The sequence below is a fragment of the Lissotriton helveticus genome, chromosome 4_1 (assembly GCF_964261635.1).
Source record: "Lissotriton helveticus chromosome 4_1, aLisHel1.1, whole genome shotgun sequence".
Taxonomy (NCBI): Eukaryota; Metazoa; Chordata; class Amphibia; order Caudata; family Salamandridae; genus Lissotriton; species Lissotriton helveticus.
Genome location: NC_136063.1, coordinates 2,098,541,589 through 2,098,561,190, shown reverse-complemented (window position 1 = coordinate 2,098,561,190; position 19,602 = coordinate 2,098,541,589). Strand labels below are relative to the sequence as shown.

Genomic DNA, 19,602 nt, shown 5'->3' with positions numbered 1-19,602 from the left:
TATACTGTGTTGAGCAAGGATAGACTTCATTGGGGTACACTGTTCGGAATTTTATATTTAAATATCTCTGGATTTCGAAAGTTTTTGATGCAAACTTGCATAAGTTATGCCTGTTTCTAGGATCCCGCCAACCTACAGTTCACTGAATGTAATGTGTGGCTTATAGCCTGAGCCTCTGAATCTGAAGTCCTGTGTTGCGCCAAGGTAGACTTTATTGGGCAACACTTTTTGGAAACCTATATTTAAGACTCTCGGATTATGGACATTGTTAAAATTGTATTATGTGCTATACTCAGGACTGTTTCTGTAGGTCCTGCTTTGACAAATGATGAAGTTATACTCTCCTATTCCTGTAATGATATATGCATATCTCGTATGCCTTGAATTGGGGTCAAGAATTGATACTCCCAATGCTTAAGCAGTTGATGTTTTGGGCTTAGCCAGTATGATCACGCCATGGAGATAGGTTTGACTCTCTACTCAATTCTTATTTCCACCTTCCAAACTCCCTTAATGATGCCAATAGTCAAACTGAATATTAAATGAACCCGCTGGATTGGAATCGATACGCTAAACTGTTAGGAAAAGCCAATTTAGCTCATAACTAACACAAGAACATGATGATTTACAACTAAGCTAAACAATAGCACGGTTTCAAGACGGCTATTGTGGTTAGGATGTTTCCTGGACATTGTGTCTATAGTCCCACTTCTATTTCCTTAGCCCCATGCTTTTCGTTATAGGATATCTGGCCAGGCTTCACTCACACTCTTCGTACACTCAGAATGTGAGAGCATTTCACAGCTTGATAGATGCCGGTAAGCAAAATTTCATTCAGCCTAGAGAACTACCTTTGGGATGCCAGTGATGGCTTTAATTTGTTGAGAAGTTTTATTGTATTGCATCATCTTATTGGGCACAGGGAAGAAGTATGCTGTATCAAAAGGCATATAACGAAGATGAGGAAATCAATAGAATAATTAATTTTTGAACACAAGGTGAAATTTGGATGACTTTCGGGTCGGAATTATAACCGAGCAAGAAGTATGTCAGGCCCCAAGAATAAAGGTTATGTTCTTAGAGCTTGTTTTGGACTTTTGGAGTCTACTAAGTCCACAGAGGGATGCATACTCTTTTTGATTATAGCACTCCCTGAATTTTTAGGAGGCATTTAACAGGATGAGGAACCAATAGAAGATTTAATTCCTCGATACTCGGAGATATGTGGATGACTTTCGGGTCGGAAGTACAACCGAATTAGAGGTATGTCAGGCCACATAAGTAGAGATTATGCCCTAAGCATGTGGTAGGACTCGATGAGTCTGCCATTTTCTCATAGTGACGTATATTGTTTTGGATTACAGAACTTCCAGAACTATAGTTTTAGGTATTGTATCTAATTATAGTTTCTTTTTCCATGTTTTTTAGTACACTTAGTAATTGTAATTCACTAAGACTTGTTATATGGTGACATAAGGGGAAGGTTTTCCTCCCTCATCTTAAGTTCATCTTGCATTTCTATCAAAACACATCACAAAAGTGACAGAGTAACTTTGCCAGCAACGTGGCAAGTTACAAAGGACCGAATGTTAAGAAATCTGTACTTTTTTCTGGTTCTCATCCATTACTCACTTCGAGTGCGATTACACAACCATAGATTTCCGCTAATTGCCAACTAGTCTGAGATTACCCATAAATCATGACACCAGGGGCCCGATGTAGGTAATTCTTATTTACCACTTCTTAAATACCGAATTTTACCGATTCGGTATTTAAGAAGTGGTAAATATGAAGGGGGAAGATGTAGGTATTTCCAGATGTGTAAATACCGAATCTTTAAGATTCGGTATTTACCGAATCTGGAAATACCGAATCGGTATTTCCTATTGATTCCTATGGGCTGTGAAGCCCATAGGAATCAATGGGCAATACCGATTCTGTAATTACAGAATCGGTAAATACCGAATTTCTCAAGGGTGCAGGGGGTGTCACTTTGACACCCTCTGGCCCCCCCAAAACAGGCTCGGGTGCCATGTGGCAGGCATACATGCCCCAAGGGCAGGTGTGCCTGTCATATGGCAGATGTGTGCATGCACACCAGAATCAGTATTTTACCATCAAATTGGATTTGATGGTAAAATACCGATTTTGTAAGGCTTGTGGGACTCAGATTTACCGAATCGGTAAATTTACCGATCGGTAAATTTACCGATTCTGTAAAATTAAGGGCCCTACATACCATTCCTGAAATACCGGTCGGTAACGGCCGAAAATACCGATTTTCGGCCGTTACCGACCGACCAACATCTGGCCCAGTCACTAAGGTGTATCTGTATACACTACGACTTATGTATACATTTATATGTTTTCTTAGCCCTGAAGAAGTTGTGGGATAACTTCCTGATAACGCAACAAAACATTTGGTGGCTAAGGATCTATTGGAATGTAAATAAACCTCACTCACGGAAGAACGAAAATATTAAAATCAGAAGATTAAAGAAGACAATTGTTTTATCTTTCTGTCACATGACTATGCACTATATGCATGTGCAGGGGATTATAGTGGGCAATGGATGTGGTTTCAGACCTCACATTAGGGGAAAGGGTGGTTTTCCCTACCTCTTTGCACCGCACACAGATCACGTTGCACGTAATACCTATGCTGACTGCCTGAGAGCGCCACTTACCTATAACACTCCGCCCTAACTAAAATATGGATAAATTATGGGACAATCCCATATCTCGGTAAGACATTGAAGAGGAATGACCACTCAATGGTGTCAAAAGCTTTTTCCAAATCAAGTACTAAATACCCAGATCTATGAAAAGTGTGGGTGGTGCTTCACATTACACAGAATAACCTGCACAAATTGAAAGAGGTGGTGCGTGTCGGGACGAATCCGTTTGTATCCTTATGTAACCAATGGGGTGTCAATAAGGCCAATCTCTCCACCAGCCCTCCAGCCAGGATCTCATAACCTACATTTATTAGCTCCAACTGGCAGTATGAAACTAGTTTAGTGGGCTCTCTATCAGGTTTTGGTAAAATGACTAGTATAGCTTAATTGACGGAATCCGGTAGGTGTGTGGCATGGAGTGCCTCTTCATACATCTGGTGCAACTGCGGATTCAGGAGGTCCACATATGTTTTATAAAGCTCGGATGGGAAGCCGCCCGGGCCCGGCACTTTCCCAGAGGCAAAGGCGCGCATCACATCCTGGTTCTCAGTAGGTGTAATGGGGGTGTCTAACGCCCTACGTTGGACAGGGGTCAGCTTGGCGAAAGAAAGATTTCCTAAGAAAGATCCTATGTCCAAATCACATGCTTCCAGCCTTGATTGATATAATTTTGTGAAATGGAGGACCATCTCTTCGAGTATTTCATCATCAGGAGATAACAGTGCAGTAATAGTTCTAACTGGCTGTTCCTCTCTAATTAACCAGGCCAGAAGGGTTCCTGAATGGTCCCAGGGGTCCTCATTGAGTGTGCCGTGTACTTTAATCATCTCAGCCTCTCAATGTCGCATGCTCATTTTGGAGCGCAGATGGACACTGCAGCAGTACGTGTCCCAAGCGCTGTTAAGGTACGTTCCACTTCTAGCAATTATTTTTCCACCTATTTCCTCATACCACTTCCCAGACCCAGGCAGTGCACCCACAGTGTAACCGTTAGTGCATCCCATTCCGCCAAAGTTGACACAGCCATAGCCGTGTTGTGTTCAAAGTATTTGGTAATAGCAGTAAAAAGGTACTCACGGAGAGGGGGGTCCTCCAACATGGCAGGCTGTAGATGCCAGGTGGGAACCGGGAGGGGAGGCAGTATTATGGAGTGTGATCCGCTTCGGTGTGGCCTGAGTTATCAGTATTTGTAACTTTTTGACGGAGAGCAGCAGGTTGGATGTGCTTAAAATTCTATCTACCTGGACAAGTAGCACTTCCGGCGAAGAGTAAAAAGAATACACTTGTGTCATGGGATTGCGATGTCTCCATATGTCCACCAATCCCCACTGTCGCATCCAATCCCTCATTGTAGAAGCATTAGCAAAGCCTGCTGTGCAGCACAGTGGGAAGAAAGATCGATCTAGGTATGTGTCCAGGACCCTATAAAATTCCCCACCTATCAGCTATGGCAGGTCACACCACTTGGAAAGCACCGATTATAATGACTGCATGAAGGGGCCCTACTCCACATTGGGGGCATAAATGTTACCCAGTAGTAGGTGTTGACCATCAAGTCTCCCCTTTATGATAACGTATCTACCCTCACTGTCTGTCACCACCTCCTCTGTCAGAAAAGGAGGGCCTGGGCGTATCCAGGTCAAAACACCTCAATCATATTAAGAGAAGTATGTGGCTCCCCCTCCCCCTCCATCTATTCTGCAGTTTGGACGCCTCCGGATGTGTTCGGTCTGATTCTTGTAGGAAAGCTTTTTAAGCATTATGGGCCCGATGTAGGTAAAATAGATTTACCAATTTTTAATTACCGAATCATACCGATTCGGTAATTAAAAATCGGTAAATCTAAGGGGTGGAGATGTAGGAACATCCAGATGTTCCTTTTACCGAATCGGTAAATATCTGTATTTACCGATTCGGTAAATACCGACCGGTAATGCCCCATTCATTCCTATGGGCTTTGAAGCCCATAGGAATGAATGGGGCATTACCGGTCGGTATTTACCGAATCGGTAAATACAGATTTTGACAAGGGTGCAGGGGGTGTCACTTTGACACCCTCTAGCACCCCCAAAAAAGATTTGGGGGCCATGTGGCAGGCATACCTGCCCTAAGGGCAGGTCTGCCTGTCATATGGCACAGGTGTGCATGCACACATGTGCATGCACACCTGAATCGGTATTTTACCATCAAATATATTTGATGGTAAAATACCGAATCGGTAAGGGTTGTGGGACTCAGAAGAGTCCCACCTACATAGCAAAAATACCAAATAGGTATGAATACCGATTCGGTATTTTACAGATTCGGTAAATTTACCGATCGGTAAATTTACCGAATCTGTAAAATTCTGGGCCCTACATACCAAATCTTATTTACCGGTCGGTAACGGCCGAAAATACCGATTTTTGGCCGTTACCGACCGACCTACATCTGGCCCTATGTCTTTTGAGGCAAGAGTTTACTGCATAGCAGCGAGAAGGGGTGCGCAGACTGCGCACATTCCAGGTAATAATGTTTTGACCTGTCATATTACATCTGTGCAGTAAATTGTGATACACCGAGGTCAGAAACATACATATGATTGTGTTGTGAAGCAACAGCAAGAATTTGCAAGGAGCAACTTTAGCAGAACCTACACAACTTGACCTGTAAAACTAAGTGCCAACAGGGTAGTTTGGCAACACCAAAAAAGCGATCCTTTCAAACGGGAAGGGCTGCCCAAACTAAGACTTAAACTTTGTGAAACAAGCTGAACTCCCAGAATATATGGGTAAGAGGGCATGAAAGCTCACAGGGCACTTAAGGGCAGCAATCCCCAGCATTAAAAGCAGGTAGACAGCCCTGGGAAGCAGTACAGATATGAATAAAAAATGGATGGAAATAACTCTCCTTGACTCCCTTCTGTTCAGGGAGCCAGATAGGTACTCAGCCGTTCCCTACATAACCCACCCAGCTCCGCCCATTAGCAACATATCAGTTACAGGATGCATGTAAATGGGAAAGCAGAATGACAGTGGAAATCATAGAATATATAGAAGCAAGTTACGCATCAAATAATAGCATCAGACATCTGCTGTGTAATGTCTGGTAGAATTACCTTGTTAGTGTCTGAGAGACAAACCACTGAGGATTGCTCATCTCCGAATGATCAAACGGACGCTATGTTTTTATAGGAGCCATTAGAAGCATCGGATATCCAATGTGCCTCCCGGACAGCCTGCTGCCTTTCTCCAGGTTTGGTACTACAGTCAGCATAGGTGACGTTTCTTTCCCTGCCACCAGTGTGTTCTAGGTGTGCCTCCCATAGTGTTCTGCTCTCCTTCCCTGCTACTTGGCAGAGGACCTGAAAACTGTCCTGAGGACTCTAGCCAGTCACATGTATCCAGTGGTGTGTCAACACATCTTGCCTTGCTACCTGCCACTACACGGAGCATCGCAGGGAACAGCAGGGTGTATTGGATATCAAGCTGTCAGAGTTGCTGCTTTACTTGTAAGAAGAAACCACATTAGCGCTGCACTCCTAAAGTGTCATCCGGGAATAACATCATACGTGCATACTCTAGTCTGATTTCCAGCAGTTTCCGTATTTCATGTAGTATTGCGTCCCTGTCACAAAAGTGTAAAACACTTTCCTGGAGTGATTACGGGATGGCCCTATTAACAGTGAAATGTGTTGATAGTGAGGATGCAGGTAGCAGCTCTCTGAGCCACCGCTCCACAAATGCCACTGCAACTTGGACCTCTGCCCCTTCCGGCAGGCCAATTAAGCGAACGTTGTTGCACCTTGAACGCCCCTCTTCATCCTCCACCTTGCCCTCCAGGTGTCGAATTATGGCCTCATATTCCTGCAGCTGTTTTTCCACCGACTCAGTTGCAGGCTGCAGCACTGACAAAAGGTCTGCTGATGCATTGTCAATTTTAGCTTCCAGTGAAACATGAGATTGTTCTATAGCATTCAGTACAGCATCAAACCTATCTCCAGGGGAAGGGGCGGATTTTGGGAGTCAAATTATTCTGATTCCAATATGGAAGAGGAGCGTTGAGGAGGTTCTAGATCCAGCGCTGTGTTTGCATCCCATTCCCGTGACTCCTGCTATGTACTAGTGGCAGTGATCGGTATATGACACTAGTGAGGTGGGTAGTGTAGCCAGTGATCAGCAGTGAAAGAAGTAGATTACTACTACGCTTTGATCAGTTGTGCAGCAACATGGAGGCCAACTTTCTGGTCCTTACAGAAAACAACATTTTGCTCCATTCATGAAAGTGTCACCTCTGTGACTGAACAGTATTGTCGAGCTTCAAGGACAGGCAAAGTCAGCTGCGCTTTGCACCCTGCAGTACCACCCAGTTGTGCCAGGGGGCAAAGCACAGCGCTTCAATGGGGGAAAGTGAGTTACAGCATGGCAGGGGCGAAAAGAAAATCAAGATATAAATTGTTATTACTTAGTTCGCTTCCATGGATTCCAGTCAGGAGCCAGAAGTGCTAATGCCTCTACCCTCGGGACCTCGATATCCTGTTTGGTAGTGCTGCTGGTCAGTTGACCCACCAACTAAGGTGCTTCTCGTGCATCAGCAGGATCCGTCGAGGCTCCAGCAGCCCAATCTGCAGTCTCAGGTCTGTTATTCAGAGGGGCCCCCCTCCAGGCTTGGGATCACTTCCAGGTGCTCTCAGGTCGCGGCCACAGACTCCAGCAGCACCTCCCGGCCACTCCCTCTTTAATCAGTCCATGCGGTGCTTGGGACAATGGCCTCACATCCAACCTGATTCAGCTGTCCAGTGGATATACCGGCAGGCTGCCCACAAGGCAAGAGGGCTCCGTCAATCCCAACAGCCGTGTGCAGCTAGTGCACCAAGCAGGCGGGGCTCAGGTATTCAGCTCTAAGTCGCCAGGCCCAACAGCTAGGCCCCAGCCACAACCCTCTCCAATGCTCGTCAGCCTCTGGACCTCCAGGGGTCCGCTGGGCCGTCCTCCGCATTCGGGGCTCAGCCAGTCCCTCAGCGTCCATCACCACTGCTCCTCACCTTGTCACTGCAGTTCCTAGCGGCAGTACAGTCCGCTCTCTGACACCCCTCACTTCTAGCCCAAAGCTCCCTGCCTTGTTGCACCGTCAACCACAGGTCGTCTGTCGGCATCAGCAACAGTCAGGGTGTTGTTTTTCGGTTCTCCTCGCAAAAGCAACCTGGTGGGCTTAGGGAAGCAACTGGTGTGACATGCGCTGCAGGATGGTGCTCCGTGGCGTGGTGATTGATGAGATGAAGGTGAGTTGCTTCGGAGCGGGACAAAAGCGCGTCCGCCATCTTGCCACTGCTGGCCACACCCCCCAAGACCACTTCCCTCATATATAAAAAGATAATGCATAATACCCCAGACCAGCGGGGGGCCCTTCGAGAGGTATGGTAGGCAGAGAGTGGAATCCTGGAGGATTATGATTGGGCAGAGGCCATACAGAGCCCCCGAGAAGTGGCTGCTAGAGCTAGAGTGGAGAACTGCCAGGAGCGGAGGAATATCTGAAGAATTGCTTAACAGCTACATTCAAATGGATGACTAATAATCATCTTAAATGCAACTCCGGCAAAACGGAGATTTTGCCGTTTGGAAACCGAAATCTGTTCTCTCCAAAAAACTGGTGGCCAGACGATGCTGAATCCCCCCCTGAGACTATCACATCTGCTCGGAATCTGGGCATTAAATTCGACGACCAATTGTGCTTTAAACAGCAAGCGGTGGCCGTAGCCGGTATGTGTTTTCACACAATTAAATCCTTGAGGAAGTTCTTCGATCTTCTTCCTCTGTCAGCCAGGAAAGCAGTCGCAGTAGCCTTAATAACTCAAGGCTGAATTACTGTAATAGCCTATATGCTGGAGTCAATAAGTCCGTACTCCATAGGCTACAGATGATCCAACATGCCGCTGCCCGGCTTGTGCTTCGCTGGCCTCGGAAATCATCGGCGTCAGCTGCGTTAAAGGCGCTACATTGGTTGTCAGTTGGCAAACGGATCCTATTTAAAATCTTGTTGATCACATTTAGAGCCTTTCACCTGCAGGGGCCTAAATATCTGTGCAATGGCTGTAAGCGTTATCACCCTACTCGCTGCTTGAGGTCTGCTAATCAGAATCTGTTAACCATCACCAGATTCAGATTGGCTACCAAAGGAGAAAAATCTCTTTTTGTCTTGGGATCTAGAGCATGGAACAAGCTTCCACCTCACCTTAGGTCACTGTGTCACGAAACCCAGTTTAGGAAAGCGCTAAAGACCTGGGTGTTTTCACTTACAGACGCAGCCTGCATAGCACTGGTGTAAGCGTCCTCACTGGCTAATTTTTCCCTAAACCATTTCCATCTGGTTGAGCGCCAAGATACTCCATGGAGTGACAGATGCGCTATAAAAGTGTCCCCTACATTTAGATTTACATTTACAGAGCACAATTTTGCCTCATACAACTTCAAATCCTACACAGATCTTACACAACTAGTACAAGGTTTAACCATATGGGTTGGGGTGATACTGACAACTGCATGAGGGGATGTGGTGGAGTAGGTACCACCTTATTTTACACATTGTGGGACTGTACCCTGCTGCAGCGATATTGGAGCAAGATTATACAGGTGAAGTCCAAGGTGTAGGACAGGTGGTCCCACTAGATGCCCGATGGTACATACTATGTGCGCCTGGGGAAGCCACATGGCTGTAATTTATCAAACTGTGGCTAACGATAGCAGCTATAGTAGCATAAAGGAACATAGCAAGTGAATGGGGGGGGGGTGCAACCCTCTAGGGTCAAGGAATGGAAGGTGGACCTTGCCTGGTGCTGTGTGGCTGAAACACCACTCTATCAAAGCCGTAGATGCCCCGGGAGGTGGGGTAAAGTATCTGGTAAATCAGCGGAATACAGAGGGATTTGAAATATCACAATGATGTAATGGGCTGAGAGTATGGCAAATAGGAATAGCTATGTACAAGGTAAAATATGCGAATGGACTTGAGACTGACAATTTTGATGTTTTGAAAAGAACCCAGTTGCACATCTGTCATTATAATTGTACTCGAGATGAAGTGTTTTGTATATCTATGATGTGTTGCTGAGCATCTGTTTGCTTAATAAAAAGGATTAAAAAAACAAAAAAAGTGTTCCAGGTAGACAAACATCTTTTGGTAGGGTATGTTGGACCCAAGAAGGGAAAGGCTGTGCAGAAACGGTCCATATTCTTATGGATCATGCACAGCATTTAAATCTGCTATACACTGGCCATTAAGCAATCCTCTGAGCGTCTGTGTGCTTATTCCACCAGAGGTAAGGCTGCGACCACTGCATTAGCACACAGAGTTACGGTCCAAGACATCTACCAGACAGCAGTTTTGCACATTTGAGTTTTCACCTAACCACTCGCTAGGAGAAGCATTACAGCTGGCATGGGGGGATGGAATCCTTGGGGCCGAAAATGGCTCAGGGAGGGCTCTACTCATGGTGGCCCCCTCTCCAAAAGTATGTTAATTTGTGGCGGCTGCCGTTTTTATTTCTGTTTTAGCCGTGATCCTGCAGGAGACGCACAGGGACTTGGGGGCAGGTAATCCCTGCCCTACTCCCTTATATCTATTTTTGTTATTTGAACTTCAGGACTGGGGACTAAGTCCATGAATCCTTTATTGGCTTCTCACAACATTTTTCTCATGTTGCTAGTGGCCAATGTTAGTGCTTGCTCCCGCAGGAGTCTGACTCTCGGAGGAGCGAGATGGCACACAGGAAAAAACGTCCCTAGGCCAATTGGAACGCTCTATGTTTTTTAATTGGCAATTCCGCAAGACTCTCACGTACCCAATAGTCCAGATATACAAATATTTTTAACCTTAATTTCTCAACAACTACTGAACTGATTTACATCAAATCACAAAACGCTGAATCTGTATTCTAGGTTCTAGCTTTCTGCCAATTGTTTTGTAATTCTGTTCAGCAGTTTTTGCTGTAGACCTACTGAAGAAGTGTATGGAAAATGCATTGAGATTTTGCATTTTGGGACCCCCCTTTTTTCTCGCTCCCCGCTTGACGAATCTCCCCAAAACTTTCCATGCATAAACGTTTTTATTCCAAGCACTTGAAGGGTAAGGAAAGGAAGCATGTGTTTGAAAGATCGTAATTTTCAGGAGGATTTCTGTTAGGATTCCAAATTAGGGTCTGAAGAAAGTAGAGCAAGGAGAAACTGAATCATAATATTTTTTTTCTCACTGCACTAAGCATTATGTAATGTGGCACCTAGATGTTAAGCTAGCAGTCACGGATATTGGAACCTTCCCAAGTCATGCCCTTTTCTTTTCTTTGTTATCGTAAATATGTGATGGTTTGCACCAAGTGATGAGATAATACAATGAATTAGATTTGTACATTTTAGGACACTCTAGATCGACCATGCTTGGACATGTGAGATATAATTATTCCACCATACGTCCTCTTGTTTCATTTGTACTAGGATCGTGCACATCGTATTGGTCAGAAGAAGCAAGTGCGAGTGTTCCGACTAATCACTGACAATACAATTGAAGACAGAATTGTAGAAAGAGCAGAGATTAAACTGAGACTTGACTCAATTGTCATACAGCAAGGTATTTAATGATTTTAAATATGGAATTTACAACAGTAAATTATGCTCTTTTTAGGTGTTTAAATGATGTTAAAATAAGAGGGTACGTATTAAGGGTGGTGGAAGCTGTTTTCATGTATGTTGTTTAAATGAGTAACTTTTAATAGAACTGTTTAAAAAATTGTGCATTGCATATATTTTTCAAGCTGTGCACACCCATTTCTTCAGAAGTGCTGCACTCTAATTATGGACTCTTTATTAAACTCTTTCTTTTGTTAAATGCTAAAAGTACTGCTGATCAAAGGTTGAGTCAGAAGTAAAACAATCTATTGATCTGTTGTATTTGTATATAGTTAATTGACAAGTGTGTCAGGGTGAAGAGGTGTTAAAGTGTGTCTGTAACTCTAGCAGACTGGCAAAAAAGCAGTTTGAAAAATTAGTTCCACCCATTTAATCTCCCAGGATTTCCCCCTTTTCAGACAACCCAATTTTGGATGTTCACTGAGAGTAAGTCTCCATACCTGAGACGCACTCTCTTGTAAATTTTATGAAAATGGACAGAGAGTGCTAGTTACCAGTGTCTGCCTTTTGAAACCAGGTCTACTCCTGTACAGTGTAGGTAAGAAGCTCTGGACTGGTTGCATGGGAACATATGCATGAACACACGTGTTCTGAGTGACCATGTGAGACTGCTGTTCAGCTGAGCCTGGTGTTGATGCACAGGTAGCCTGGCACAGAAGGGTCCCTTCAGGATAGGTGCTGACCTGGTGTAGTCCTTATAATGTTAGTGGGCGTTCATAGTGTAAGTCTGGAGTAGTGCTTAACTGAAAAGAATGGGTACTTCACTGAATCATACCTGGAGGGCGAGATCTGCCCCAAGTGCAGTTCGACTGAATTTAGGCCTAGAGACTGAGGTGAAGTAGCACTCCCAGGGTAAAAATAAACCCAGTGTGCAGATCCAATGTCACTTTTGTGATATCTGCCATCCTAGCACTTGAAAATGTGTCTTAAATGATCACTTCAAGTTGCCAACATCGAATGTCTCAGAATGCTGTGCAGGTCGGTTAGGACAGGGGCGATGTGATGATATGTCACCCCATGATTGGGCAAAGGTGCCTACCTTCTAAAATCTTTCACCCTCACTTTAAAGATTTTCAGTTGGGAGAGACTTTGGAGATCAGACTGGCCTGGAGGTAATGACACTGGAGGAATGCCCAGCTACAACGGAAGAGAAACCTACTGTAAGGACGAATGGGTTCAAGGATGATTGACTTCAGTCGCCACCCAGGGAATCAGAGCTGTTTCTATAAACGCAATGTTACTGGCAGCTGTAATCCCTCTGATGGACAGTAGGGGTGGATTCTGCTTGGCAGGGGCCCTGTGTGGCTTCCCGGGATCTTTTGTGGACTGGTTTATTGGATTTGTTGGCAAGATGAACGGCATGGCAGTCCCCAAAAGGACATTCTCACAGTTGATCATCTTGTGTATCAACATGTGCTATGCCTTGGCCCACAACAAACCACCAGAAGGTAGCAGGGCACATTCCACCAGAGCAAAGTCTTCTACCTCTGTTCTGGCACGAGGGGTACCAGTTGCAGAAATTTGCAAGTTTTCCACTTGGGCTTTCCTCCCTACTATAGCAAAACGTTACTGTTTGGACTCAAAAGTGTGAAGAGAAGGTCACTAAGCATGATCAAACTTCCAGGATTTCTTTGTATAACTAGCCATGCACCCATCTCCTGGTTGGGTATTGCTTGGGAATTATCCTCGGTCCCCCGATACTGCTCCATAGAGACGCTTACAGCCCTGAAGAGTCACGGGTAACTGCCCCTCTGAAACACGTGTCGGCTGGTATTCTCTTTGGATCTCCTGATGGAGGACCACTACCACTTATAAAACTTTAAGCATTTAACTAATGTTTGGGCGATCTTGTCTTCTTACCCTTGTTCTCGCATTTCAAGGACTTTGATACTTACATAGTTATTATCTTCACGTGTGCTCTGGACCTTGCATTTAAATCCTACTAAATGTTTATTTTGGGCTGTGATGGATATGCACATTTGTCTATATGCAAAATTAAGTACAGGTTACACAGAAAGCCCTTTACCACCCGATTTTTGGTACAGCAAGCCACTTTTCCAATGTTTATGTAGTAAGGAATGGAACATGTATGCTACCCAAGGGCCCAATTGTAAAGGCTTTCCGCTAATGAAATTAACCAAATACTTTTTTAGCATCATGGCTGCTTCAGTTATTCAGGAATTGAGCAAAAATCAAGCACATATGTGATAGAGACATCTAGCCACAGACTCCTTACCTTTGAATTTCCCCTGGCGTCAGACTGGATCCTTAAGATTTTTTGTGAGCAGTACCCCTGCACGCCGGTAGGTGGCCTCAGTTGGCTCCACGTGGCTTAGTCGTACACGCTGGAAGTGACGTCCATATCAACTATAAAGGCGCCAACTCAGCTTGCCAACGTCTTTTCTTCCCGCACCAACCAGTACTAATCTGAGAGAAGAGCTACCCCTCTGTTTGTTTTTGACAGGATTTTTGTGATGTTTTGTCTTTCTTTTTTGAGGTTTCTTCCTGGTGTGTCAAGTGTGTCATCAAGAAAGACAGTGACTCATGTCACCTTGCCATGTCGGTGACTTACCCGCACCTTTTGTGTTTGTGGTGCTTGAAATGCAACCACGACTCCAAGTCGTGTTTCTTCTTCGGCAGGTGCTTCTATGGAAGTCACGGTCCCACTCGTGAGGAAAGTCTGGGGACCATTCTAGGAGTCCAAAGTCCTCTTCGTCCCACTCCATATCATTGGGGCACTCAGGTAAGAGGCACAAAGAACACAAGAATTCATAATGCTTTGACTTTCTAGGCCTGGTTCCTCGGAGCCTGGGCCGACTCCGCTTCTCCCCAGTTTTCCAGGAGACGGACTGACCCTTACTCAAATAAGGGAATTTTATCAGACCTCATTTTTGAGTAGCCCAACCCCTCTGGCGTGCCTTTGGGACCCTTGTGGTCAGAGGGGACTCCATCATGTTCTGCGCAGCAGCTCTGGCCCCGGTTCCGATGGCCCCCCATGTATCTGGTCATGGATCCGCACTGGCGTTGGTTGTGCCACTACACCTTACCTGGTGCCAGTCGCAACGATGATGCTCCTGGCGCCCACCGGTGGTGCCAGCCCCATTCCAATCCCTGACAACACAGAGCTGTGTCCACCGATGCCGATTCCAGCGCCAATAGGATCCCTCGTCCTATGTCAGAGACTGAGCCTTATTCTGAAGGGCTAAGCTTAGGGGAGGAGTGGAATGGGTCACTGGACCCTTTAGAAATACTAGTATAAACAGGATATGAACTGGTGTGAGGAACTGGGTAATGCCAATGGACTTGACAAGTCCCCAAATACCAGCATGCTTTCACCCCCTACCGTAGCTAGAGAGGAGGGAGCTACATATGCAATGGTGGTGTGGAGGGCGGCTTAGGTTCTCAAGCTTAGTTAGCCCTCAGTGGCAGTCAAGACTAACATCTTTATGGAGGTGTTGCAACTGGGAGTTTTCTCCTTTGAACTCCATAATCCTGTTCAACAAAGACTTCACCAACGTCTTTCTTTGGACCTATTCCAAACCCAGCACAGAGGCTCCTGTGAATAGGATGGTTGCCCGCCGCCACTGCCCCGCTCCAGGGGACCCAAATTTCCTCACCCAACACCCTACCCTGGAGAGCTTGGCGTTCCCTGCCGCACCCCAAGACAGGGAATCCAAGAGGCTGGACAGCTTGGGTAAGGAAATGTTTTCTTCTTCCAGCCTTGCATTGCGGACAGTGAACACTGCATGCTTATTGGGCTGCTATTCCCACACGCTTTGGATAACGATTGGACAGGTGCTGCTGCACGTCTGGAGGAGGTAAGGGCCATTCTTTCCCAAGCTGTACTAGACAGGAGAGACGCAGTGGCTTGGACACTGGGCAGAGCTGTTTTGTCAACAGTGGGTGTCAGACGCCACGCCTGGCTGAGATCATCTGGCTTTTTGGGGATTCTCATGGCTTCCCTCATGGAAATGCCCTTCAGTGGCACCAGTCTCTTCAGAGAGAAGATGGACTTGACGCTCGAACCCTTTTAGGACTGGTGGGCTACGGCCAAGTCCTTGGGCCTCTCGGCTAGCCCATATACCCAGTCGACCTTTTGCTTTTTTTGTAGATAAGGAAGCTCGGCTGGCCCATATACCCAGTCAACCTTTTGCTTTTTTTGTAGATAAGGAAGGGGCTTTCAACTGTGCCAAACCTATTCCAGCTACAAGCTGCACAGGCTTCCTTGCCTCTGCATGGACACTGGCACGGTTTCTACCTACCTTGTAGCCCGCAATCTGGTCCAGTTGCCAGCCCCCCGGCAGCTGTATTCTCTAAACCTTCTTAATATTTACCTTTTAGATCATGGACGTCCAGCAGGTAGCAGGATTCCCCATCACCTCTACCACTGGCAGTCCCTAACATCAGACAGGTGGTCTCTGCACATTGTCCAAAGGGGCTACTCCCTCCGGTTCGAGAGTACTACACCCTCCATGGCTCCATCTTATGACTGTCTGATGGAGGATCATCTGTCACTGCTCAAGGAGGAAGATATGGCTTTCCTGGCTAAGGGGGCCATAGAGAGGGTTTCGGTGCCAGAAGTAGGCTGTGGTTGCTATTCCAGCTACTTTCTGGCTCCGAAAAAGGACAAGGGCCTTCGTTCTATCCTAGACCTCCGAGCCCTCAACTGCTTCATCAGAAAGGAAAGATTAAAGATGCTCATGTTGACTCAGGTTTTATCTGCCCTGGACCCAGTGGACTGGATGGTAGTGTTGGACTTGCAGGATGCCCATTTTCACATCCCCGTCATGCCTGCCCATTGGTGTTATCTGCAGTTTACAGTAGCCATGAGCATTTCCTTTTCACCTTGCTCCCTTTTAGCATTACTAGCGCCCCTCAGGTGTTCACCCAGGTAATGGCGGTGGTCGCAGCTCATGTGCACAGATCAGGGGTGCCAGTGTTCTCCTATCTTGATGACTGGCTGCTGCGGGCTCTCACCAGGCTGTCGCCTCCCATCTCCAGACTATGGCAGACCTCCTGCATTCACTGGGGTTCACTATCAATGTGCCGAAGTTCCACCTGACTCCATCTCAAACGCTTCTTTTCATCAGAGCTGTTCTGGGCACAGTGCAGTTTTTGGCTTATCCTCCAGAGCGCCGAGTCCAGGATATTCGGTATCATACCGATGTTTCAGCCTCTATCCTGGATTTCGGTGAGACTGACTGCGAATGCTGAGCCTCATGGCCTTCAGCATCCTGCTAGTGACACATGCCAGATGGCATAGGGACCTGAAGTTCCAGTCGGCGCAGCATCAGGGGATTCTTTTTGACATGGCCCAGATCTCGGAGTAAACTGCAAAGTACCTTCAGTGGTGACTAAATAACCACAATTGGGTCAGAGGCAGACCCCTCTCCTTTCCCCAACCAGATCCTACAGTAGTGACAGATGCATCACTCCTGGAAGGGGGCGGCCATCTGGGAGAGGTGGAGATCAGAGGACTCTGGTCTCCGGTGAAATCCAGACTCCACATCAACCTGATGGAGCTCCGAGCGATCCGATTGGCATTGAAAGTCTTTCTACCTTCCATCAAGGGAAGGCTGTTTCAAGTTTTCACGGACAACTCCACCGCCAGAAGCCCTTTGTCTCTGGACATGGCTGGAACAGCAGGGCATTTCCTTGGTAGTTCAACACCTGGCAGGTGCCCTGAACACCAAGGCGAACAAACTCAGCTATCTATGACTAGCGTATCAGGAATGTGGTGCCCACACGTTGATGGCGCAAGGTTTCTTTCTACACTGGGAAAAGCCTTGGTTAGATCTGTTTGCCTCTGCCTAGAACGCACATTGTCAGCAGTTTTGCTTGCTGGAGTTCCCAAGGCATTTTTTGTCTCAAGTGGAGCTCAGGACTCCTGTATGCCTTCCTGCCCATACAACTCCTGCCCAGAGTTTTCAAGAAGATTAGGAACAACTTGGCCCAGGACATCCTTGTTGCTCCGGACTGCGCAAGGAGAGTCTAATACCCCTGGTCCCTGTCTCTCAATGACTCTAGTTGTCCTGTACGTATCGCCCCCTTCAGCACACCGGTTCCCCACCCTTCCCAACGCCCAATCCCAAACAACCCTCCCGCAACACCCACAGGGTTTCGTCTACCCCCTTCTCGTAATCTGCTCCAAATCAGCTAATTTCTCGGCCGCCGCCCCGAAAGCCCCCTCACCGCACCAATTTCGGGGGTCCCCTGTGGTCCCTTCCTAACCCCAACTAAACAGCCCCAACACTGAATTATTGTCCAATGCCCCACCGTCTGTCCCTTCGGGCATGTGGAAAAAAGGTAGATCGGGGTGTATATGTGACCCAAGTGCCCCGGGCCCCTCCCAACCCCCCATCCCCCAGCCAGCTATATATCAGTGCCATAGTGTCCCGTGATGCAAATCACAGTCTATCTGGAGGAGTCGTGTCTCTTGACTCCGCTTCCAGGGCTGTCGCTCTTTCTTGCGTCATGGTCGCAGGATCTGGTTTTACGTCTATTTTAGGCGAGCGTCGACGACCCACCATCTGCCATTCTCCCTTCGGGGATCTTTGTGAGCTACTGGGTAGCTCGTCGGGCATCGGCTGGTTCAGTCCAATGATCTCACATGTCTTTTGGAGGGAGCGTAGCTGGTGCAATTTACCATTCCACTTAAAGAACAAATGGAAAGGGTGCCCCCAAGAATATGCCACCCCTTTTCCCTTCAAAAACGTGGTCACCTCCCTGAAAGCCTTCCTCTTCTGTAAGGTGGTGGAGGCCAAATCTTGATAAAGCGCTACTGAATGGCCTTGATATTTGAAGGGATGCTTCAACCTAGCTTCTCGCCGGATGCGTTCCTTGAGTGGGAAGTCCGGCAGGAAGTCTAATATGTCCGGTGGTGGGGTCGCCGGCCTTCTCATGTTGCCCACTCGATAAACTCGAGGAATGCGGATTTCGAAGTCGGGTCTCCCTAAACATGCCCTGGAAGTACCTGGCGATGGGGGACGGAGCTTGCCAGCAACGGAGATGGCCGCCTAGTCCGTCGGCTCCTCCGTCTCGGAAACTATCCGACCAAGAATCCTAGGGGTAGCAGTGCCCTTCATATCTCCAGAACTCGGCCGCGGCGGTCGGAGCAGACGGGGAGCCTGTGGACGGCTTCTTGTGGTTCTCCCGCTCCTGTGACGGTCACGGCTCGCAATTACTTGCGGACTACGCGAGTGCCGCGGGTGCCGCCTACGGGACACCGGGCTCCGGTGGGGTGCCGACCCGGGAGCTGGGAGCAGTCCTAGGCTAACTGTGCAGCTTCTCAGAGGCTTCGAGGACCTATCGTCCACCCGGAACCCACGGCGGAGCCGGCGAGAGCGTTACCTCTGCGCGGCTCCGGAGATCAGCAAGGTGTGTGTGGCCGGCAGCGGCCTGACAGAACTACTCGAGGGTGTGACTAGGCCCAGGGACTCGCGACTCTCCCTGAATCGACGGACCTCTGTTACTGGGCCTCTGCTTTAACACTTCACCCGCCTTGCTGGTGGTGCACAGCGGAGATTGCTTGGGCTGTTTCGTGGAGCCCGAGAGTTGGGGGCGCACATACAGACCTGCAGGGATCTCGGCCGCGGCCTAGTGCGGGCCGCATCACCGTGGTGAGTGCGGTGGAACGACCCGCCAATGGCACTGTGGACAACAACTGACCACGCATCCTGAAGATAGGTGAGACCGATGGGTGCCCGTGAGGCCTGAAGAGGACTTCCCGCACAACTGGGGGTCAGGACGTCCTCGGACGCTGAGGAGGCCATTGACAGACGAACACGGAGAGCTGAGCTGCAACGATCGTTGGGACGCGGCAGAACACGGCAGGTGACCGCGTGGTGCAACCCTTGAGCCGTCATGGGGCGCCCAGATAGATCACAAGCAAAACTTAATTTTGATGTTGCCAAAAAAGCCAAAATGACTGAGCCTCCTCCCGAAGAGTTCATTGACGAAGCTGGCAGTTCTGGTATGGGCGACAATGTTGAGTCTGACATCAGAGGGCTTTTGCTTAACATGGAGAAGAACTTGCAGGGCAGTATTGCGTCTTTGGGCACCAAGATGGACGCCCTCACATACCGTATGGACAGGATGGCGGAGAGGATAGATAAGCATGCCGAACGCATTGACATGTCCGAACGTAGGATTGGTGAGGTAGAGGAGGCGCATACAACACTGGACTCGGAGCAGAAGCAGCTGGGGAGGGTGCTTCAAGTCCTACAGGATAAGGCGGAGGACTTGGAGGCCCGTTCCCGCAGATGTAA

General features: G+C 47.5%; 1 protein-coding gene across 4 annotated transcripts in view; it reads left to right on the top strand.

Moving 5' to 3' along the window:
• SMARCA1 (SNF2 related chromatin remodeling ATPase 1) overlaps positions 1-19,602 on the top strand; it is a 2,556,005-nt gene that overhangs the window by 1,713,824 nt on the left and 822,579 nt on the right. For all 4 annotated transcript variants that reach the window (XM_078688758.1, XM_078688761.1, XM_078688757.1 and 1 more), the window contains one exon: positions 11,144-11,276. In XM_078688758.1, coding sequence (XP_078544884.1) covers positions 11,144-11,276 — 133 coding nt within the window. The remainder of the gene's footprint in view (positions 1-11,143; positions 11,277-19,602) is intronic.